Raw genomic sequence first — 16,173 nt, 5'->3', positions numbered from 1 at the left:
TACTATCTAATGTTAGTTTACATTTATCTCTTTTAACAACATTATTATGAACATATCATTTACAGTCATGAACACTAACTCTAACATTTCTTCCAATGGCAATTCTCTCCCTTGACAATTCAAAAGCTTTGGCAAGGAACATTTGAATTCTGTGTCAACATAATTAACCAAGCTTAAATTTCCAAGAATTTAAAGTTCATCCTTAGCCAGGAAAGCTAACTCTCACTGTCATCATCATAATCATCAAAGTTCTCTCCCTGCACTACTTCTGATTGGTGATAGCGCCCCCTACCAGCAAAATCTTCATTGTCTTCTGTAAGCTGTGCAGCAAGGGTGGTAACTGCTGGAGTTGTGGGAGCAACAATTACTTCCTCTTGGCTCCGTTTACCACTACACAAATACAAAATCACATAAGAATACATTAATTTTTAATTAAAAACAAGGAGACAATATGCACATCCTAAAGTATATAGTGAGTGAAAAGGTGAAAGTCAACTCTCTAACGGTCAGCATCTTAATTCCAAACCTGATACTACGTCTCCAGAACGCTGGAATATCAACCCATTACGTCCATAAGTACAATTAAAAATATACCCTTTTTTACTTTTTCTTTTTAATTTAACTTCACAAAGTAGATTTAAACAGTGTGATAAATATTTTATAAAGTAATGATATCTTACCTTATACATCTTTGTAGACCTGATTTCATCCAATTATAGAAGTTAAATTCAGCTATACCTGTAATTAAAAAACTTATAATGTAATGTAATAATTGAAAACATGAAGATTTACCCAGAAAGTAGCCAGGGTAACCTTGAAAACATGAAGATTTACCCAGAAAGTAGCCAGGGTAAGCTTAAAAACATAAAGATTTATCAGGAAAGTAGCCAGGGTTAGCTTGAAAACATTAAGATTCACCCTGAAAGTAGCCAGGGTTAGCTTGAAAACATGAAGATTTACCCTGAAAGTAGCCAGGGTAAGCTTAAAAAGGTGAGGATTTACCTAGAAAGTAGCCTGTGTTAGCTTGAAAACATGAAGATTTATCCTGAAAGTAGCCAGGATTAGCTTGATTACATGAAGATTTACCCAGAAAGTAGCCTTGGTTAGCTTAAAAACATAAAGATTTACCTGAAAAATAGCTAGGGTTAGCTTGAAAGCATAAAGATTTACCTGGGAAGTAGCCAGGGTTAACCTGGCCTATGTACATGTAGACACCTATGGCAGCAATGACTTCTACAAGAGCATAAGTCCACTGTGTTCCAAACATTATCACCCCACACACCAATGTCTAAAACAACAAAAGAAACACATCTATCAACATGAAACTCTTTTATATACAGTCGACATTGTATTAAGAGACCACTCAAGGGACTGCCAAAAAGTGGTCTCTTAATAAAGTGGTCTCTCAATAGAATTCTGGAAAATTCGAGACTTTTTTTATTACAAGTCATTGATATAATAACATCTTTTTATAAAAACAAAAACTGTACAATATTATGTATGTATTACAGTTTCATAATAACATTTATGCCTTTTTTTAAAAAAAGTAATCAATATGTGTTTGTTTTTTAGTAGAAATTTGTGTACAAATGTGATCTACGCTCATAATACTATCAACAGGTCATTTTGACCATGAAACAAAGCATATTGTCTTACATATTTTTCATATGTTCATACACATTTCCTGCTAAACATACTTTCGAATCATCAGCCAGAGCTCCAGATAATTTTTTATGCAATGAGTTTTAAACTTCTTGAATTTTTCAGCAATTAGTTTTCACACTACCCCGATTTCAAATTCAATAAGGTTTTTAGAGATCTAGGATTTTTTGTCTTTTTTTGTCGAAGGGTCATATTTAATTGGGTACTACATGTATTTTATAAAGCATCAGATGAGCACCTACACCATCAGCTCGGTTCTGTAATGTTTAGTCCACTACGTTTCACGATTTTATTTCGACTACAAACGATGACATTTGCTATTTACTCAGACTCAATTCCATGCACGATTTCCTCATTCAATTTATCCGGTCTTATTAGTTGTCTGTCATTTTTTCGCTCGTTCCGACGTCATTTTCGATAAGGGAGGTCACTCTGAGCACATGACAAAACTATGCAAATGCGGTGTTGTGATACGTTATTGCTCTGACAAAATATGTCACAATAAATATTACGATCGGAAAATCCGATTTTTAAACGATTGCAATTGTTATTCAACTACAATTATTTGTGACCAATGACCATGAAATATATTTGTTTGTTTGCTTGTACACATCAAACATACTCGCTGATTTCACAGGTGAGAATGCCCGTAGGGACGATTGTTGGTCACGGCCGTTTAATAGATACTTAAACACTTAATTTTGTACATTTGGGCCGACATTTAGTGGCCGCTGGCCGCGATATAAAATCGTCGTTTAATGGAATTAAATTATATAGTAAAAATCATTGGGAGGGATTTTATGCGGCCGCTTAATAAAAAAGTCGCTTAATAAAGGTGGACGCAAGTACGATGCCGACTGTAATTCTCAAAACAATGTTAAGTCATTTTCAAAACAGCAATACATATGTGAATTAAAAACAACAATAATTGAATGATAATGAAGTGAATATAAAAGTCAACAGACCTGTTTAATGTGCTTTTCACCAAGGCCATATGGCCCTTGTTAATGTGATATTCACTGAGGCCAAATGGACCTGGTTAATGTGATAGTTTTTGACAGAAAGTACGCTGTCTGAAATAAACTGGCACTTACAACACAAAAATATTCAACACATAATGATACATAATTACAAATAAATTCTATATTTGTGCAATTCATAGCCTGCTTTTAGTTAGCATTTAAATATTTTTCATTATTGGGTCATCTTTCACTACGCTCTGAAATTTTACACAAAAGTTATTGGTCCAGACCAACATCAAATGGTAAATAAATCTCAAAAAAAGAGAAAAATAATTTCAGTCCTGCAGTGTGGGTTAAGTCCCTTTTATAAAAGTGTCTATGACAAAGTCAATCTAGGGTCTGCACGAATTATGGTCAAGAATAGTCAGTATGGAATTTGAGTGGACTGGAACATTGTACAGGACAATGTTTTTTTTCTATCCTGTCAAGGGGAGGTTGTGTAGCGAAAACAGTGATGTAACCAGTCATTAACAAGTCCGGAATTATCCAGATTATATTTTAGGAGAAAAAAAACACAAGTCTTAAACACATGATTCGAACAGACCCCCAGTTTTTTGGTTGTGTTTAAAGGATATAGTCTGTATATGACACCGTCAACCACACTTAATACAATACTTACCATACTTCATTCTTTATAAGTTGAATTATCTGCTCTGTTTGTGGTGTAAAAATGAGAATCACAACAAAATATTACATACATGTATATACATACCCCAAATAATGACAGCCATCTGTTACATAAGAATGAGTACCATGACCTGGGTTGCTTGGTGATTTCCATATTAGGTGGTTGTCTTGGATCTAAACACAAATAAAACTACTAAATGTAAGCTAAAGAAAATGACTCTTTTAAACAATTTATTGTTCTTATTTTATATATGTGATAAATAGATTATTATATTCATGTAGATTCGATACTAAATTTATTGAACTAGAGCTGTCATCGATAGAAACAATATTGATGTATTGTTGATATTTTTCTGTCAATCAATAATCGATACACATCTATAAACAATCAACAATTTTGAATAATTAATTAAATGTATAGAAATTATGATAGTTAACCTAAAACATAAACAGAAGCAGGTGTCCATTTCTAACTCTATGCTGTTTTTACATAATGAAAATATTTCATAGCAATGATGACACATAAATGGTCAGGGAAAAATAATGCAATGGGCATTCATAAACAAGACACTGGACTCAGATTTTTTAAAAATCATTTAAGCAGGTATGAAATGAATGTCAGGCAAGTAATTATATGTAATTACATGTATTGACATATCAGAGTATCACTGATATTTGCTATCTATATTGACTATCATTTACTCTATAGCTCTAAATTCTGTATAAGCCAAATCATTTAAGCAGGTATAAAATGAATGTCAGACACGTAATTATATGTAATTATTGACATATCGATGTATCGCTGATATTTGTCCATCACATATTGATATATCGTTATATATCGTTAAATATCCTTTCCACTAAATCAATGACAGCTCTATGTAGAACTGCTTGGCAGCTGAATAGAATTTATAGTCAATCTGAGAACAACCACTGAGCAGTAACATAGAACCACTTGTGTGGCTGTGTAGAACAATTTTTGTTTGATAAATTTAATAAATTCTAAACAATTACATATTAATTTTGTGTTTAATATTTGAAAATAAAAGTCTGTTCAAGTTAATGGCACCATATTAGTTATAAAAATAAAATTGTTATACATTTATTTTCAGGAATAAAACCTAGTCTTTCTTTTTTTTGTTCTTTTTTTACAGGGGACTTTAACAACTACCTACTGAATGGGTTCCCTGTACATATTCCAAATAAATGTTGTCATTAGCCAGTTCATTTGTTTTTAATTTGACATTCTAAAACTGTTCATATGATATTATTATGCATAAATAAAAAGATATAAATGGTTAAAAAAAAACAATGACGTACCTCCTTCCTTACAAAGCAACACTTGTGATGAATCACTGACCTCAGAAACATTATCTAGAGATTTTGACCTTTGAGTGGCATCAAAATCAGGCTCTGATGGTGCCATCTGACCATGAGATTCTTTGCCCTGTTGATGAATTAAATGATGTTGACCTCTATGGATCAACCTTTCTAGAAAAAGTACGTATAGTCTGAAAAGAGTCTTTATAAGATTTTTCGGTCACACTTGTCGCTCCATACCCACTAATGTCAGTGCCTTTTCTTCGTGATTTATCCTGAACACCGAATCGTAGATCGCGTGCTTGCCTATGATCGTAACTCATGGCAAGAGCAAATACGAGTATGAATGATGTGGTAACTATAGGAGCTAAAGTGTTCACATCTCCGACCAGAACAAACAATAGAAAACTAGGGTAATTAGCTCTAGAGAATATATAGGGACTTTTTACTTTCGGAATTTTTCGGCCCACGTACAGAGTAGTAAGAATACAAAGAACGGATATGGTATTTTAAGCTAAGAAAAGAGTAATTAAATGCTATGGGTTGTTTACAAGTTTTTATCCTAATATATCAAGTAAAATCCTACCTAAGATAAGTTAACTCATAGATATCAAAGTAAGAAGTACATTACATGTATTTATATACTTATTATTACGGTTGTAGAAACCGAAATACAAAATGCCAACTTGTTGACATTAAGTCGGATTATTTATAATTGAACATTAGTGGGCATATTCAAATTAAAAATGGTTGTCAGACATATTTCTAATCATAATTGTACCGAAACAGACTTTACTTATCTTGGGATATACATTCATTTATATTTTGTAAGATTTAACTCTCTGTTCTTGTTTACATCTGAAACCACGTGGTATAAATACCTTCAATCCGTAATTACTCTGGTTATTATGAATAATTGCGAGAACATTCCAATTGATTAAGTGGTTATTTAAAGCTGCATTAAATAAATATGTAAAAATATTGTTTTGTCGGCCTGAAAACCAAGCATTCTACAGTTTCATTAACCTTTTTAACAGTATTGTTGTGAATCTCATCAAATATTGTTCATAAATTATGATTTTAAACGGGAAACCCAAAGGTAACACTTGAGTTTGAATATGAATTTTAACATACAAATAAAGACTATAATTTGCTTATTTATGTGCTACGTCACAGTGTTATAGTTGCTATCCGGATCACAGCAAATATGAGATTTTCTTGTGCTAACACCCTTTAAACCCTAAAAACGTTTGAGTTTCACGGTGCATTAGACCTGGTGTTCAGAAAAAAAGTTATCATCTCTAAAAATCTCTAAAAAAATTAGATTTGTATGAAAACATTTGTAACCATACGGAAATATACATTTATATTAGGACTGCTATTTATAGCCATGTTTGATGATTTAACATTGATGTACGATGATCCGAAAGCAGAGTTTCTCATGCAATTCTAATCCCCCCCATAATGTGGTTGCAGATTTATGCTTATAAAACTCATTTTGGTTGTCTGGACACCAAAATAAGATCCGGAGTCGATATGAAACCCAACTTATTAATGAAATGTCGCTATTTCTGTTTTAATGAAATTTATCTAGTGCAGCTTTAACTTTGGATAATAAACTCATTTTTTTACAGATTAACCCCCTTGTTTATATTAATCAGAACTGATAGATATAAAAAAGATGTGCAAAAAACTGAAATTTGATAATGACATGCTCATTAAAGGCACTTTATGCTTGCAACCTTAAGAAAGTAGCAATAACTGTGAAATAATTTGTTAAAAAAATTAGCGAAATGTAAACAAAGTAGTATTTTGACTTTCATACAAAATACTAATTCACTATAATTATATGAAAAGCAAAAAGCAACAGATGAAAAAGCTAGTTCAAGTAATTGTCCAATGTGTAACTGTTTGGATACTATAAAAGTACACCAAAATTAAAAAGCTTTTGAGACATAAAAATAAAAGTACTTCTGGGACATAATGGGCCTTTCACTGATTAATCCTAAAAGCTGTTAATGGCTATCATTCTTGATCTCACAGGATCTTTAACTCATTGAGAATTATCTCACAAAGGACAAGTTAAATGTAAGTTTCTTAACTACCTCTAATAATTGGTATAACATTTTCATTAGCTATGGTTTGAAGTATTTTCGGTGGGCCATACAAACTTCCCATACAACCTGATACAGATATACAAGCCAGCCAGCCACAACACACCAACAATAGATATCTGAAAACAATATTACAGACATAATTAACAGGTCAGCTAGCCACAGTTAAGAAACAAATAATAATATTCAGGTAACAATTAAATTACACAAGCAAAATATTTGTTTCTAAACAAAATGTTCTTAATATGTATAAAAATGTAACCCTACCCCATTTACTTTAGATCCTAATTTTACCATTTCCCTATCTAAAATGCCTAATTCAAAATATCCCTAAAATTTACCATAATGAGGGGCTGTTTTCAAAGTTTGCCTAAATTTTCTGAAAGGTATATTGGTTGATCATGCGAAATATAGAATACTTTTACCGTGTAGTTTTTATTTTAATAAACTTTGAAAATATCTTGTATCATATTTGCTATAAATTTTGGCATTATTTAGCAAATAAATACCTACAATAATTATATGATTTAAATCATACCTTCTTTTCTTCCACAAAGGATCAGAGAGATACATAAATAAATGTTAAAAAGAAAAAACGAAAGAATAAAAAGTTTCCCCTTCTGTGGCCTTCGTGGTTAGACTTTCTAATCCACAGGGCGACAATGCGACAGTGCGATAGTGCTATGACGACAATACGACAGTTCGATGACAAAAGTGCGATATTACGATGACAATAGTGCGACAATGCGATGACGACAGTACGATAATGCGACAATGCGATTGTGCGATGGTGACAATGCGATAATGCGATGGCAACAGTGCGATAACGCGATGACGACAGTGCGATAATGCGATGGCGACAATACGATAGTGCGATAATATTATCCCGTTGTCGCCATCGCATTATCGTACTGTCGCCATCGCACTATTGCATTCTCGTCATCGCACTATGGCACTGTCGCATTATCGCGTTGTCGTCATCGCGATATTGCACTGTCGCCATCGCACTATCATATTGTCGTCATCGCGTTGTGACATTGTCGACTATTGCCTTCCGTTGGACTATTATAAACTGCTTACGAATAAGCTGACGGTTTAGAACTTAGGATAATAATTTTACTTTTGTCAATATTTTTTTTTCTTTTTGTTTTGTTTTTTGTTTTCTTTCCTTTTTTGTTTGGTTTTGTTTCTTTTTTATACTGAAAACGTCTAAATAAAATGATAAATTGATAAAAAGTAACATTTTATATCGAAGAATAGGTGAAATCGATACTTAAATTGAATTAAATTCTTATGAAATACACGAAAATGTAATAAACTGTGAAACTTAAAAAAGTCGACAGATTTCAGATGAAAATGATGTTATGTTGACATTTTAAAAATGCAAAAATATTTAATATATCAGTAGTACATAGAGGATATTCAAGTTTTTCTCTATAAATGCAGGATTTATTTTTATCGAGTGGTATGAAAATAAATATTTCATGAGTTGCGCTATTATTATATACATGTATTTTTTTCTATTTTTGACATTACTGATACAATGTGATAGTCTCCGCCTGAAATTTTGTATATCGAGTGAATCTAGAAGAAAGTAGTCCGGCAAGACACATGTGAAAATACCGAAAATATGTTTCACGGCAGTCAAGAACAAATTTTACAGTTTAAATGAAAATACGCATTTCATTTCGAATTCATAAGTTTTCTCTTTAATTCTAAATATAGTTCATAATAAATCTAATTGGTCGGCTTTGTTTAATATAAAAAATACTGCTTTTTCGTTAACATTTTTGATTGGTCATCAGTGGCTTTATTATTTTGTAGGATGTAGAAATTAATATAATATACTAACAGTGAAACAATAAGAAATGTATGTTAAACTTAATTTTCTCTGTAATAACTATCTAATATAAGTGGTCAGCAATTTTACTATAACATTAACTGTAAGTCAGCAGATTCTTCTATATGTTTGACTGGTCTGCAGATTCTACTTACGTTAAAGTGGTCAGCAGTTTTTCGCATGACGTAAAATCTTCTGATCATAAAGAATAAGAAGAAAATACGGCAAAAACCACACGAGCAAATTCTTTTATATTTTAGTTTCTCAGCTGTGGTTTGATTGGTTTGAGAGATGTAGAATCTATTATATTTACTAACATTATTCTGGCAAAAGAACATATTTCTCTACATATCTAATTGGTCAACTGTTTTCCCTGTTAGTGTAACTGGTCAACATATTTTACTATATGTTTTACCTTTTACATCATATAGACGTGTTTTCACGCCTTTTCATCTTCCCTTTTGATGCCTCAAATAGTGAAAACTATGCTCTATTTATCAGATACATCGGGGTGCAAGAGAGGGGGGTGCTCTCTTCTGCAGGGGGGGGGGGGTTGAAGGGGGGCTGCCGCCCCACTCAACTCCAAGAAAAATTTGGACTTGTGAGAGTCAAAAAATGGCATCTTAAGGTAACGTGTAACCAACGCTGAAAGCCCTTCACTCTATTCCGACCCATCGGGAAGTTACAGCTTTGATGGAAAAAATTAACACAACATAGTGATTTTGAAATGTCCCCTCGTTGTCATGGTAACTGGAAATTAAGATACAAATGCTATGGCTCAGTACACATTTGTGTCAAGTTTGATCAGTATTAAAGCATTTTTTCATAGTTTTTATAGATTGATTGATTGATTGGGTTTTACGTCGCACCGACACAGTATAGATCATATGGCGACGTTCCAGCTTTACTGCTGGAGGAAGACCTCAGGTGCCCTTCCGTGCATTATTTCTGGCACGAACTGGTACCCGAGTAAAACCACCGACGTTATTGTTTCATATCAATTTGAACTTGTGTAACAGGGTTTTGTTCCATAAAAACAGCCATTTTTCACAAAATGCTTATGTGGTCATAGGTGAACTGGTCAGCAGATTCTACTATACATGTGTACCTAAAGCACCGTACGTTACGTTTGCTGACCATATAGTATTAGAAGAAAATATGGCATGAACCATAAACCAATTTTTACTAACATTGCAAAATAAATTAGTACTTCACTGCAAATATCATTTTCCTCCGTTCATAAGCAGTTTCTCAAGGTTGAGCTAAAGTCACTTTGGTCTATATAAAACAAGTGGACACAGAAATCTAGTATATCTTTAATGTTTTTTTATTTAATCATATTTATTTACTATCTTTAAGAAATATAACAGCGCTATGTTCACCGAGCAACAAAATTGGCTCCATCTAAGGTATTGGTAAAAATCTAAAGAAGCGTCATTTTGATAGGTAGATGGTTATTCTTAATCCCCCACCCACTACCAACCAGTGGTTATTCGAATTTTGCATGTTTCCCTTTTAATTCTTTTTGCATCTTTATAATGTCAACATCAGATCATTTTCATCTGAAATATTTCTATTACATTGTACACAATTTATTACATTTTCCGTCTATGTATAACTCTTTCAGTATAAATATATAAAATGTTTCTTATTAATTTGTAATTTTATTTAAACATTGTTAATAAAGAGAAAAGAAACAATCACAAATATGAAAAAGAGGAAAAGAAAAAAAAACAAGAAAAAAAAGATTTATTTACAAAAGTAAAATTATCCCATATTCTATACCGGCAACATATTCGCCAGCATTTTAGAACCGTCCACCAGAAAGCGATAGTCGACAATGCGACAACGCGATGACGACAGTGCGACAGTGCGATGACGACAGTACCACAATGCGACAGTGGGATGACGACAATACGATAGTGCGATGACGACAATGCGACAGTGCGATGATGACAGTGCGATAACATAATCGCTCTGTCATCATCGTACTATCGCGTTATCGCATTGTCACCATCGCACTGTCGCATTGTCGTCATCGCGTTGTCGCATTGTCGTTATCGCACTGTCGCACTATCGCATTGTCGCCCTCTGTATTTTAACGTATAACCACGATGACCCTAACAGTATTCCGTAGAAACTATAAGGGGGCGTGTGGTGAACAGCTATCTCCTCCTCAAACTCGCCAACTTTTGCTATGATTATACAAGTTTAAATATATGTCTTTAAATAATGTACTTTAATGGAAGATATTTTTAACTGTGAAATACCAAAATATGTTTCTATTTATAGTCAAAAATGGGTTTCTGATCAGATCACCTTAGAGACAGGTAAATATTTTTAATATTATTATGTTAATATTAGATTACTTGTATTTACAAATTGGACTTATATGTTGCTCCTCAGAAAAACAGTATATTTTAAACGGAAAACTTCTGGAATTTTCTGAAATATCAATAATTTTGCAAAACTGCTGAAACTTAATTTTCTAAGTCTACAAATGTAAAATTGTTGGAAATGGGTTTACGGATTACACACTATTCTGAACACCTTTTCAAAGGACTGATCGTTTGTAAGACAGACAAACTCATTAGACTAGTCTGGTAATTTTCAGGAAAGCAATGATGATGCAACGAAATCATCGTTAGAAAAAGGTAAAACCTGTTTTATCATATTTCTCGTTGCATTAACTAGATGTAATAGAAACTGTTTCTTCTATTTCTTTTAAATGTATGTATATAACTTTGTCTTTGTCCATAAAATGCTTATGTTGCAAATTTGGTCTCAAAGTATCAAATTAAAATTGAATTTATTGTTTACTCTACATTGACATCATTTTGGACAATTAAGATTAAAAAAAAACTTTATGTATAAATATCTTGTTTTTGCTAAAAATGATTATCCCTTTTTGTAGATACCCAATATAATATATTTCAACAGATTTATCTACTGTTAAAATACACAGTATTAAACTGTTCCTCAAAGTTGTAATTTACTTTACTATTTTGTAGCTACATATGGATTTTCAAAATTTTCTGTGTCATGCTTAAATTTGCCTACGAATTATTTATCAGATGTAAACATTATTTTGATATTAAATATATCTATCATTGTTTTCCACTACAATTATATCTAATATACTATGACCTTACATTTAAATCAATGTCTTCTCTATTTTATTTTACACGTAATTCATTGATTATTTTTAGAAATGTTTATTTAAATAGTGTATCGTGTGATATATTTAGCTGTAAAATTCCAATAGCTGTATCTATTTATAGTGATAATAGTTTTCCGCTCCGTTACTCGTGTCGAACTACAAAGCGAAAGGTAGTAGAGCGTCAGTTACTATTTTAAAATAACTCCTTGTGTAACCTTGTTAAACTCACTAGATTATAAATCTTTTAATTTCACTGTAACGTATAAGATACATATGTATAAAACCCGGCAGATATTGAAAGAGATATATAGATTGGTCATTGTACTTTGTCGAGAAACTTAGTCTGAAATAGGTATGAAATTAACCCATTTTATACATATCACTCAATTTATTTCCTCATGAACAATATGTCATGAAAGATACCCTAGCATAAGATGAATAATAGGACATTACTGTTATATCAGCGGAATATTTTATAAACTTGAAATTGTCTTTTTTTGCCAATTTTAACTGTAATAAAACCTGGTTTACCTTAGATAATCTTGGTTGTGCTATTACCTAAGATAATCCTGGTTGTGCTATTTATTCTATATAAAAATACTTCAAAAAACGTGCAGCAATAATTTTACTATATTGAACTATAAAAATGGATTATTACTGATACATTTGATTAGTAACTTTTGCACATTATTTTATTGATATTATCAACATTTGTATAAATTTTGCTGCTGAAATAATCCATACATATTTTTTTCTACAACAATAAAGAAACAAATAATGCTGTTAATATATATTAATAATGAGTTTCCTTATTACTTGTTCATTTTACAGATGGCAGACAAATATTATAGACTGGTTTGCTTTGTGGTAGATATTTGTGCTGATGTATTAAGGAAATATTTAGTAAAACTTGCAAAAACGGATGCCGGTAACACTTGTACATCAGTTAATGCATACCTATCTCACAGACATTGGGATGTGATGCAATTATTATATAACAAAAAGCTCAGGAGAGATCAGTATAATATATTGTATCCTGCTAACGGCACCGCTGATGAAAACAAATGGGACATCTCAATACTGGTAACATTGATAACAGAACTTTTTGCCGCACGCTTGCAGCCACTCGAAATATTCGCGTTGAAAACTGAAATTCGAGAGATTCGTAATAAGTTGCAACATCACCCAAATACTGACAATATTTCGGATGATGACTTCGATGATTATTGGGAACGATTGGACTCTTCTGTTAGGCTTTTAGCAAAGAATGCGCTTGATCCAAATGATGAAGCATCCTTACTAGGGAAAATAAATCAGGTAAAATGTAATCATCTACCGAATCTCGGTGAATGTTTACGTATTTGGCATGAAGAAACCTCTAAGCAGTTGTTAAACATTATGAATGAAGTGCAGGCAAATGCCGAAGAAACAACTTCCATTCTCAGACAAGTGACCGTCCAGAAACCAGGACCTTCAGGTGAGCTTCAGTAATCACACATCAACTTAAGGTTTATATTGCAATGTACCGTATAAGTACTTTTTTCTGCGGGAACTTTATTTCTGCTATTTCTGCGGTTTATAACGACACCGCAGATTTAATCAAAGCACTGAAAGTACTGGAGTGTCGATTGTGTTGTGAAATATATAACCTTTCACAGCCTGAGTCTGTTTATTGATTACGCCATTTATTTTCGTTGCAGATAATGTACAGTTTGATATTTATTCAAATATTTTAGTTCTATTAGACCTTTCTCTAAAAAGAATAAAAACAGATCTAGATGACATAAATTATAGGTTTTTACAGCAAAAGTGTGCCTTAAGAAAGATATTGGCACACTTATTAAAATATTGGCCCAAAGTTAATGCCGTTCAAGTATACCGGTATTGTCTTAATGAACACTTGCCCTGTATCATAACCTTTTTATTGCATTTGCACCAATGCTGCCCTGTATTTTAATCTCATCAAAATTTGAGACTTGGGCAGCCCTTATACTCCATATGTGATCACATGGCCCCACCTGGGCGGCCCATGTACTCAATATGGGCCCCATATGGGCAGCCCTTGTACTAAATATGGGTTTCGACTTTTAAATAACAGTGTTCTCACTCGTGAGAATAATGTTTTTACAGCTCACTTGATGATATAAAATTTCATCTTACACACTAACAAACAAATATCCTCTATAGATTTGCATTTTTTAAAAATAAAAACATGTCTAGTCACTTCCTTCATTTGCTTCAGGTAAGGTCTCGGACACTTTGTTTCTTGCTTTCCTTCCCCCATCGCGGTCCCACGCCCCAGCCAGCCACTTTGAAACCTTTATTTCAATATCCTTCCTCGTCGCAGTCTTTGTCGGCAAGTTCCTTTGGACACATTCTATAAAACAAGCATCCTTATCCTTAAAGAATGAAATGAAATGCAGTGAAATGTAGGTATTGAAACCATTCAAAGGTCATAAGTCACCTTGTAGCATTTTGAGCATAAAATTGGAATATAAACTAATTCTAGTATGTTTTAACAAATATAGATGTTTGTGTCCCGGTTTTACATAGCTTTTAACAATATTTCTGTGATATCGCTGCAGTCAGTTGTAAGCTGAGATCATCTTATCGGTGTATCAGTAAAGAATGTTAAGGTAAGCAAATAACTTGCTTTACAGGAAGGTGATTTCTGCTTATATTATGCATCACAACACAATGCATGGGATCAAAACCACACAGCATGTAAAATATTCTCTCTTATTAATTTCCATAAAAGCTAATCAAGCATTTTCTTTCATTAAAGCGATACCTGAAGACACAATAACAAGATCTTGGATAATATATCTATTTTGAAGCCTTACTTAAAGACACCACTTTGCAAATTCGTAATATATCACTTACTATACAATACATTCAGTATCTAGAGGCCCCCAAATGTTTTCTTCCCTTTCAGCCCCCTTCATATTGAACATTCTTGCCAGTTCATTTGACATGGTTTCTATCATCTAGCGGTCAACAGTTTCCCGCACAACTGCCCCACCAAACATTGAAAGGAACCGCACCTTAAATAAAGCAGAACATAAACTTTTTTAATGTTAATTTTAACACTACTAATTTTCAAAATTTGTGATGCGCTGCAAGTCACCAAATGACAAATAATTGTCAACCTGACCTCAAATACATGATCTGCCAAGAAAACTGTTTGAATTGACAAATTAAAAGACCTTTCCTCATATATTTACAGCCTAAGTGACTTGTGCCTTTTTGTTTGTCCCCTCCACCGAGTGTAATGGGGCACATTATCATTGTTGTTTTTTTAACACGAGTTTATACAGTATGAACAGAATCATTTTTGATATTATAATAACAGCTCAATTCCTGGATTTTGTGGGTACTAGTCATTTTCCTGGTATTTTGAAAGCTGCCAGCATTTTGATTAATGAATCGACTGTCTTGTCTTAATAATCAATGTTGAAAACGAGGCCAACTGCCCATGTCTTGTGCTCATGGCTATTATAGCATATCTAAATAATAAGATAACTGTTTCAATATGAATCAAAAAATTAAAACAAGCCAGTTTTTAATTCCGAAAGTAATGCAGTAAAGTGTTTGTCCACTGTGCAATATTTTCCTACATAAGTATAGCAGAATGATAATACATTATCATCAAGTGCTAACCACAGACCATTATGTTATTTTGCATTTAAGCCAGTGGATATGAGGTATACTTTTTTCAGTTACTAATGGTGCAATAATTACATGACTAACACTATGCTTACCACAGATGACAGCTTTGTCTGATCTCCCAGAAGCTCATCGAATGTTTCCATCTGCTAAGGAGAACGAATAGGGAATGAGATATCTTCAGGAAGCTGCAGCGGTTGGTCATCTGCTGCTGACCTTGACAACAATTGCTACATCATCCTCTTAATTTCACGATTCTCCTCCCGCATTGTCTCCAAGACTCAGAGAATCTGTGTAACAGCAGCTGCAAAAAAGGATTCATAATTCTAGGCTTTATACTTTTAGAGCTATGTGAATTACAAATGAAAAAAATCCAGTATTTTAAATTTTTCCTTGGCTTTAACAGTAATTAACGCTAAAATCTCAAAAGGATTGTTGAGTGTGCAAGGTCACAAAATGTGAAAATGATAAGAAATCATGAATTAAACTTAAAATATTTTTGAGCTAGGCATGTCATGGGGTGAAAATAAACATTTTTGACTATTCCAAGGACCGTAACTTTGGATAACAGTTGTGGGGTCAGACAAGAATAGGCGAACATTAATTCACATCATGATAAAGACTAACACAAGTAATCATCAATTTCTTTTGAATTTTTTTTTTAACTAGGGGCGTCATAAGGTGAAACTTTCCATTTTTGGCTGTGTCACAAGAAATTGCTCTTTATTCAACCAATAAAACTTAGCCGCTGGGCTCGCTCTA

At 32.9% G+C, this 16,173-nt stretch overlaps 2 protein-coding genes and 1 long non-coding RNA gene across 4 annotated transcripts in view; 1 reads left to right on the top strand and 2 right to left on the bottom strand.

Moving 5' to 3' along the window:
* Positions 1–6: 6 nt before the first annotated feature.
* Positions 7–16,173, bottom strand: part of LOC132718818 (solute carrier family 12 member 8-like) — a 48,556-nt gene continuing 32,389 nt past the window's right edge. Inside the window, exons 1-5 of one of the 2 annotated variants that reach the window (XM_060702555.1) lie at positions 4,632–4,807; positions 3,397–3,485; positions 1,171–1,288; positions 681–738; positions 7–390 (exon numbers count right to left, since the gene is read on the bottom strand). In XM_060702555.1, the coding sequence (XP_060558538.1) occupies positions 216–390; positions 681–738; positions 1,171–1,288; positions 3,397–3,485; positions 4,632–4,737 (546 nt within the window). In that variant the 5' untranslated portion in view covers positions 4,738–4,807 and the 3' untranslated portion in view covers positions 7–215. Of the gene's footprint in view, positions 391–680; positions 739–1,170; positions 1,289–3,396; positions 3,486–4,631; positions 4,808–16,173 lie in introns of those variants that run through there. The other variant, XM_060702556.1, reaches the window with a different exon arrangement.
* LOC132718814 (uncharacterized) overlaps positions 10,949–16,173 on the top strand; it is a 67,588-nt gene continuing 62,363 nt past the window's right edge. Inside the window, exon 1 of the mRNA XM_060702549.1 lies at positions 10,949–11,239. The gene's annotated coding sequence lies outside the window, so the exon portion shown is untranslated. The remainder of the gene's footprint in view (positions 11,240–16,173) is intronic.
* LOC132718819 (uncharacterized) lies at positions 13,994–16,071 on the bottom strand. The gene is made up of 3 exons (XR_009624145.1): positions 15,507–16,071; positions 14,629–14,789; positions 13,994–14,122 (listed from the first exon to the last, which is right to left on the bottom strand). It is a non-coding gene; the product is annotated as an uncharacterized LOC132718819 (long non-coding RNA).

Source organism: Ruditapes philippinarum, unplaced genomic scaffold, assembly GCF_026571515.1.
Source record: "Ruditapes philippinarum isolate M1 unplaced genomic scaffold, ASM2657151v2 ctg7096_1_1_1_1, whole genome shotgun sequence".
Taxonomy (NCBI): domain Eukaryota; kingdom Metazoa; phylum Mollusca; class Bivalvia; order Venerida; family Veneridae; genus Ruditapes; species Ruditapes philippinarum.
This window is presented reverse-complemented; position numbering and strand designations above follow the sequence as displayed.